Source organism: Pan paniscus, chromosome 8 (genome assembly GCF_029289425.2).
Source record: "Pan paniscus chromosome 8, NHGRI_mPanPan1-v2.0_pri, whole genome shotgun sequence".
NCBI classification, from domain to species: domain Eukaryota; kingdom Metazoa; phylum Chordata; class Mammalia; order Primates; family Hominidae; genus Pan; species Pan paniscus.
This window is the reverse complement of record NC_073257.2, coordinates 105,559,947-105,568,053: the sequence shown is the minus strand read 5'-3', so window position 1 is coordinate 105,568,053 and position 8,107 is coordinate 105,559,947. Positions and strand designations below refer to the sequence as shown.

Below are 8,107 nucleotides of genomic sequence, written 5' to 3'. Positions count from 1 at the left end.
ATCTACTCTTCGGAAATATATAAATTCCCCCTCTACAGTAGCAGAGCTCCACAAGAAGCCTGCCCAATTTTTCCAAAGTATTTTTTTGATATTGGTGCCCAGATGTAGGTGGCTAAAGTGAGCAGGGAAAGCTAAGTACAGCCCTCCAGTGAAACACAGAAAGTACAAGAGTCTTGAAACAAACTCCAGATCACCCTGTGGCTCTGGGAATCAAACTTCAGAGGTCGTCAGGCTGGCGCTTCTGTTATGGTTTATGTCCTGGCCAGTTATCCCATGAGACCACATCTCTTGTTCCATACAGGCACGGACCAAAGGCCTGGGTTCTGCTTGACTCCACTGCTCACTGGATGACCAAGACATGTTCCACATCTACAAACTAGAGGTAATACTGGCTTGCTTTAAAGTTGTAAGGGGAGCAACTTCCTTATGGCATATATTTATGATTTAATACTATGGTCTTTGCTATAACATTGTGGATCGGAATAAGAACTATGCGGCTGAATATGTCCATATCTTTTGTTCAACTGTAGTTGAAGATCTTGTGAGCCTGGGATTAACAGTAATGGCAAAATTTTATTTCCATAAACAGATCTGTATAATTTCTATGGTTAGAAAAAAAAACCCTATATAATTTGGCATGCTTATTGTTTTGCCTCTGTAACAAATAACTCAAATTCATATTTATTGATAAAGAGTTATTTATTTAAGAAAGATGCGTGAAAGCATCTACTCCTTCTAACTCCTTCACATAGTTTTCGGTTCTGATGTATCCTTAACTGCCTTATCATCTTACACTGAGTGTTAATCTGTAACCCCTGATAAGTCCTTGGGGGTAAGAATCTTAGAATATCTATTTATTGAGTTGTAATGGTGCTTTATATATTCTGGATACTAGACCCTTATCAGATACATGGTTTGAAAATATTTTTTCTCTTTCTATTGGTTGTATTTTCACTTTTTTGATAATGTGCTTTGAATTATGTCTTAAATATTTTATTGTGAAAATTTTGAATTTTGATTATGTCCAACACATTTGTTTTTTTAAAAAAGAATCTTAGAATATCTATATATACATGAATACACTAGACATATTAAAACATTAAATAATTTTATTCTTTTCTCATTTACAGTAGCCCAGTGGTAAGCATGTTAGAAAACCTGAAGAAATTTAAAAGTTTTTGGTTTACAAAAAGCATGTATAAAAATATCTGTTCAGACAAACAGAGATCTGATCATTACATTGCCCAGCTTTAAGAATGCCAAAAATAACTAAAATACTGTCAATCAAATGAGAGGGCTACATGGGTTTATTAAAGTTTATTTTAACAATTTTAGCTAAGCAGCATGTGCTAATGCAATTCAAGTTACAGTTACTGCCAGATAACATAAGAGAAAACATTGTGTGTGGCCACTTAAGATTATGCCTCAAACAGATACTGTTTCGTGCGCACAACAGAGTTGGGGAACACAGCTGGGTTAAATTTCAATGGTAAGCAGCAATAAAGATCAAGAAAATCCCCAACTTTTCTAATAACCGCTATACAATATGAAAAAAAAAATAGTATCTATCACCACCTCTTAACAATGGACATCAAAATTAGGATTGTAGGTTTTCTAAGTGCTTGGATAAAAAATGCGAACACAGTTAAGATCCTTGGTTAATTATCTTTGATTTTTCAAAACCCCCAAAACATAAAATATTTTGCTTGCTGGTGCATTAACCCATTAGCAATAACCTGAGCTATCTTTTCCTCACCAAGTATTTTGACAGTGCAAAATGTTAGTAGTCTCAGTAGACGCTGCTCACCACATTCTGTCATTGCAGCCTGATGATGAACCATGTCAGGGAGGTATCACTGCCAAGAGAAATGCACAGCAGCCTAAAAGATACATGATTCACTAGCATGCCGGAGTGTCAAAGGTAGATAGGCAGTTTTATGCAAAATGTGAAATATATAATTCAAAATGGCCACAAGCTAACAGAAAATACAGTATTGAATCTTTTAATATCAAAACAAATACTTATTTTGCTACTTTGAACAGTATTCCACATGGACAAGCAGATCGCGATGCTCAGTGGCTGGATACTGTATATTGCACTTGGGACATTCCACCAGGCTTTCATTGAGTGCAGCAGTGGGACTTTTTGGTGAGGCGGCAACTTTTTCTCTGTTTTCAGTCTCTCCTTGGAAAGTGACTAATGGCTCTGTGATGGCAAACTCATGAAGCTGTTTCTGAAAAATAAGTTTCAAATAATAGAATTTGTAAATAGGGCCAATGTTCAGCTTTTTTTTTTTCTTTTTTTGAGGCAGTCTCACTCTGTCACCCAGGCCAGAGTGTGGTGGCACAAACATGGCTCACTGCAGCCTCGACCTCCCAGGCTTAAGCAATCCTCCCACCTCAGCCTCCTAAGTAGCTGGGACTACAGGCACATGTCACCACATCCAGATAATATTTCTATTTTTTGTAGAAATAGAAAATTCTACAAAAAATTAATTCTATGTTGCCCAGGCTGGTCTCAAACTCCTAAGCTCAAGTGATCTGCCCACCTCAGCCTCCCGAAGTGTTGGGATTACAGGCATGAACCACTGCACCCAGCCTGTTCAGCAATTTTAACTGTTCCATAAGTATTATAGCTGCTTCAGCACTGTAGACAGATTTTCTTTTGAATTTCAGCTCATCAGTATTATGCGGGTAATATATGAGGTAGTTGTGAATTTATCCAGATAACTACTGTAATTATCCAAATTACCCAGATATTGGAGTTGGGTGTATATATGAATATGTTTTATTAGGACACAGAGTCGAATATTAGGTAGGCCTATATGCAAGGCTGATTAAATTTGCTAGTTTTGTAAAACAGAGGCAACGTCAGCAATAAAGTACTACATGGAAATTAAAGGCAGCAAGCAATTTTAGCAGCTCAAACAGCTTATACACAGAAATGACTAAGATATTCTATCATACCTCTGAGACTTTCCTTTTTCGTGTTTTTTTTCTAAGAACTTGGAGTAGTTAAAAATGAGTATTTTACAGCACAGTGAAGAGGGTGGATAGCAGGAACAAAGTACAGGAAAATTACAAATTCTTTTTTTTTTTAATTATACTTTAAGTTTTAGGGTACATGTGCACAATGTGCAGGTTTGTTACATATGTATACATGTGCCATGTTGGTGTGCTGCACCCATTAACTCATCATTTACATTGGGTATATCTCCTAATGCTATCCCTCCCCACTCCCCCCACCCCACAACAGGTCCTGGGGTGTGATGTCCCCCTTCCTGTGTCCAAGTGTTCTCATTGTTCAAATCCCACCTATGAGTGAGAACATGCGGTGTTTGGTTTTTTGTCCTTGCGATAGTTTGCTGAGAATGATGGTTTCCAGCTTCATCTGTGTCCCTACAAAGGACATGAACTCATCATTTTTTATGGCTGCATAGTATTCCATGGTATATATGTGCCACATTTTCTTAATCCAGTCTATCGTTGTTGGACATTTGGGTTGGTTCCAAGTCTTTGCTATTGTGAATAGTGCCACAATAAACATACGTGTGCATGTGTCTTTATAGCAGCATGATTTATACTCCTTTGGGTATATACCCAGTAATGGGATGGCTGGGTCAAATGGTATTTCTAGTTCTAGATCCCTGAGGAATTGCCACACTGACTTCCACAATGGTTGAACTAGTTTACAGTCCCACCAACAGTGTAAAAGTGTTCCTATTTCTCCACATCCTCTCCAGCACCTGTTGTTTCCTGACTTTTTAATGATTGCCATTCTAACTGGTGTGAGATGGTATCTCATTGTGGTTTTCATTTGCATTTCTCTGATGGCCAGTGATGATGAGCATTTTTTTCATGTGTCTTTTGGCTGCATAAATGTCTTCTTTTGAGAAGTGTCTATTCATATCCTTTGCCCACTTTTTGATGGGGTTGTTTTTTTCTTTTAAATTTGTTTAAGTTCTTTGTAGATTCTGGATATTAGCCCTTTGTAGGTTGAGTAGATTGCAAAAATTTTCTCCCATTCTGTAGGGTGCCTGTTCACTCTGATGGTAGTTTCTTTCGCTGTGCAGAAGCTCTTTAGTTTAATTAGATCCCATTTGTCAATTTTGGCTTTTGTTGCCATTGCTTTTGGTGTTTTAGACATGAAGTCCTTGCCCATACCTATGTCCTGAATGGTATTGCCTAGGTTTTCTTCTGGGGTTTTTATGGTTTTAGGTCTAACATGTAAATCTTTAATCCATCTTGAATTAATTTTTGTATAAGGTGTAAGGAAGGGATCCAGTTTCAGCTTTCTACATATGGCTAGCCAGTTTTCCCAGCACCATTTATTAAATAGGGAATCCTTTCCCCATTTCTTGTTGTTGTCAGGTTTGTCAAAGATCAGATAGTTGCAGATGTGTGGCATTATTTCTGAGGGCTCTGTTCTGTTCCATTGGTCTATATCTCTGTTTTGGTACCAGTACCATGCTGTTTTGGTTACTGTAGCCTTGTAGTATAGTTTGAAGTCAGGTAGTGTGATGCCTCCAGCTTTGTTCTTTTGGCTTAGGATTGACTTGGCGATGCGGGCTCTTTTTTGGTTCCATATGAACTTTAAAGTAGTTTTTTCCAATTCTGTGAAGAAAGTCATTGGTAGCTTGATGGGGATGGCATTGAATCTATAAATTACCTTGGGCAGTATGGCCATTTTCACAATAGTGATTCTTCCTATCCATGAGCATGGAATGTTCTTCCATTTGTTTGTATCCTCTTTTATTTTGTTGAGCAGTGGTTTGTAGTTCTCCTTGAAGAGGTCCTTCACATCCCTTGTAAGTTGGATTTCTAGGTATTTTATTCTCTTTGAAGCAATTGTGAATGAGAGTTCACTCATGATTTGGCTCTCTGTCTGTTATTGGTGTATAAGTATGCTTGTGATTTTTGCACATTGATTTTGTATCCTGAGACTTTGCTGAAGTTGCTTATCAGCTTAAGGAGATTTTGGGCTGAGACGATGGGGTTTTCTAGATATACAATCATGTCATCTACAAACAGGGACAATTTGACTTCCTCTTTTCTTAATTGAATACCCTTTATTTCCTTCTCCTGCCTGATTGCCCTGGCCAGAACTTCCAACACTATGTTGAATAGGAGTGGTGAGAGAGGGCATCCCTGTCTTGTGCCAGTTTTCAAAGGGAATGCTTCCAGTTTTTGCCCATTCAGTATGATATTGGCTGTGGGTTTGTCATAAATAGCTCTTATTATTTTGAGATATGTCCCATCAATACCTAATTTATTGAGAGTTTTTAGCATGAAGGGCTGTTGAATTTTGTCAAAGGCCTTTTCCGCATCTATTGAGATAATCATGTGGTTTTTGTCATTGGTTCTGTTTATATGCTGGATTACGTTTATTGATTTGCATATGTTGAACCAGCCTTGCATCCCAGGGATGATGCCCACTTGATCATGATGGATAAGCTTTTTGATGTGTTGCTGGATTTGGTTTGCCAGTATTTTATTGAGGATTTTTGCATCAATGTTCATCAGGGATATTGGTCTAAAATTCTCTTTTTTTGTTGTGTCTCTGCCAGTCTTTGGTATCAGGATGATGCTGGCCTCATAAAATGAGTTAGGGAGGACTCCCTTTTTTTCTATTGTTTGGAATAGTTTCAGAAGGAATGGTATCAGCTCCTCCTTGTACCTCTGGTAGAATTCGGCTGTGAATCTGTCTGGTCCTGGACTCTTTTTGGTTGGTAAGCTATTAATTATTGCCTCAATTTCAGAGCCTGTTATTGGTCTATTCAGAGATTCAACTTCTTCCTAGTTTAGTCTTTTTTTTTTTTTTTTGAAAAGTAACAATCAGTGTATTACAACAGATGGATGTGATGTCAGATTACAAATGCTGAAAATGTTATATGTAATCATGTAGCCAGAGTAATTATACAAGGTAAAGAAAGTAAAGGCATCCAAATAGGAACGAGGCTGGAGTGCAGTGGCACCATCTCAGCTCACTGCAACCTCCACCTCCCGGGTTCAAGTGATTTTCCTGCCTCAGCTTCCCAAGTAGCTGGGACTACAGGCGTGTGCCACCACGCCTGGCTAATTTTTGTATTTTTTTTTTTTTTTTTATTGATCATTCTTGGGTGTTTCTCGCAGAGGGGGATCTGGCAGGGTCACAGGACAATAGTGGAGGGAAAGTCAGCAGATAAACAAGTGAACAAAGGTCTCTGATTTTCCTAGGCAGAGGACCCTGCGGCCTTCCGCAGTGTTTGTGTCCCTGGGTACTTGAGATTAGGGAGTGGTGATGACCCTTAACGAGCATGCTGCCTTCAAGCATCTGTTTAACAAAGCACATCTTGCACCACCCTTAATCCATTCAACCCTGAGTGGACACAGCACATGTTTCAGAGAGCACAGGGTTGGGGGCAAGGTCACAGATCAACATGAGCCCAAGGCAGAAGAATTTTTCTTAGTACAGAACAAAATGAAAAGTCTACCATGTCTACCTCTTTCTACACAGACACGGCAACCATCTGATTTCTCAATTTTTTCGCCACCTTTCCCCCTTCTTTCTATTCCACAAAACCGCCATTGTCATCATGGCCCGTTCTCAATGAGCTGTTGGGTACACCTCCCAGACGGGGTGGTGGCCGGGCAGAGGGGCTCCTCACTTCCCAGTAGGGGCGGCCGGGCAGAGGCGCCCCTCACCTCCCGGACGAGGCGGCTGGCCGGGCGGGGGGCTGACCCCCCCACCTCCCTCCTGGACAGGACGGCTGGCCGGGTGGGGGGCTGACCCCCCAACCTCCCTCCCGGACGGGGCGGCTGGCCGGGCGGGGGGCTGAGCCCCCCACCTCCCTCCCGGACAGGGCGGCTGGCCGGGTGGGGGGGCTGACCCCCCCCACCTCCCTCCCGGCCGGGGCAGCTGGCTGGGCAGAGGGGCTCCTCACTTCCCAGTAGGGGTGGCCGGGCAGAGGCGCCCCTCACCTCCCGGATGCGGTGGCTGGCCGGGTAGGGGGCTGAGCCCCCCACCTCCCTCCCGGACGGGGCGGCTGGCCGGGGGGGGCTGACCCCCCCACCTCCCTCCCGGATGGGGCGGCTGGCTGGGCGGGGGGCTGACCCCCCACCTCCCTCCCAGATGGGGCGGCTGGCCGGGCAGAGGGGCTCCTCACTTCCCAGTAGGGGCGGCCGGGCAGAGGCGCCCCTCACCTCCCAGACGGGGCGGCTGGCCGGGCGGGGGGCTGACCCCCCCACCTCCCTCCCGGACGGGGCGGCTGGCCGGGTGGGGGGCTGACCCCCCCCACCTCCCTCCCAGCTGGGGCGGCTGGCCGGGCAGAGGGGCTCCTCACTTCCCAGTAGGGGCGGCCGGGCAGAGGCGCCCCTCACCTCCCGGACGGGGTGGCTGGCCGGGTGGGGGGCTCAGCCCCCCACCTCCCTCCCGGATGGGGCGGCTGGCCGGGCGGGGGGCTGACCCCCCCCACCTCCCTCCCGGACGGGGCGGCTGGCCGGGCAGAGGGGCTCCTCACTTCCCAGTAGGGGCGGCCGGGCAGAGGCGCCCCTCACCTCCCAGATGGGGCGGCTGGCCGGGCGGGGGGCTGACCCCCCCACCTCCCTCCCGGACGGGGCGGCTGGCCGGGCAGAAGGGTTCCTCACTTCCCAGTAGGGGCGGCCAGGCAGAGGCGCCCCTCACCTCCCGGATGGGGCGGCTGGCCGGGCGGGGGGCTGAGCCCCCCCACCTCCCTCCCGGACGGGGCGGCTGGCCGGGCGGGGGGCTGACCCCCCCACCTCCCTCCCGGACGGGGCGGCTGGCCGGGCGGGGGGCTGACCCCCCACCTCCCTCCTGGACGTGGTGGCTGCCGGGTGGAGACGCTCCTCACTTCCCAGACGGGGTGGCAGCCAGGCGGTGGGGCTCCTCACTTCTCAGACGGGGCGGCCGGGCAGAGACGCTCCTCACCTCCCAGACGGGGTTGCGGCCTGGCCGAGGCGCTCCTCACATCCCAGACGGGGCGGCGGGGCAGAGGCACTCCCCACATCTCAGACGATGGGCGGCCGGGCAGAGACGCTCCTCACTTCCTAGATGGGATGGCGGCCGGGGAGAGGCACTCCTCACTTCCCAGGTGGGATGGCGGCTGGG

General features: G+C 46.0%; 1 protein-coding gene across 2 annotated transcripts in view; it reads right to left on the bottom strand.

The window, feature by feature from the left end:
• Positions 1-1,091: 1,091 nt before the first annotated feature.
• The window catches only part of CEP55 (centrosomal protein 55), a 35,470-nt gene continuing 28,454 nt past the window's right edge, over positions 1,092-8,107 (bottom strand). For both annotated transcript variants that reach the window (XM_003825368.5, XM_055093158.2), the window contains exon 9: positions 1,092-2,234. In XM_003825368.5, the coding sequence (XP_003825416.1) occupies positions 2,031-2,234 (204 nt within the window). In that variant the 3' untranslated portion in view covers positions 1,092-2,030. The remainder of the gene's footprint in view (positions 2,235-8,107) is intronic.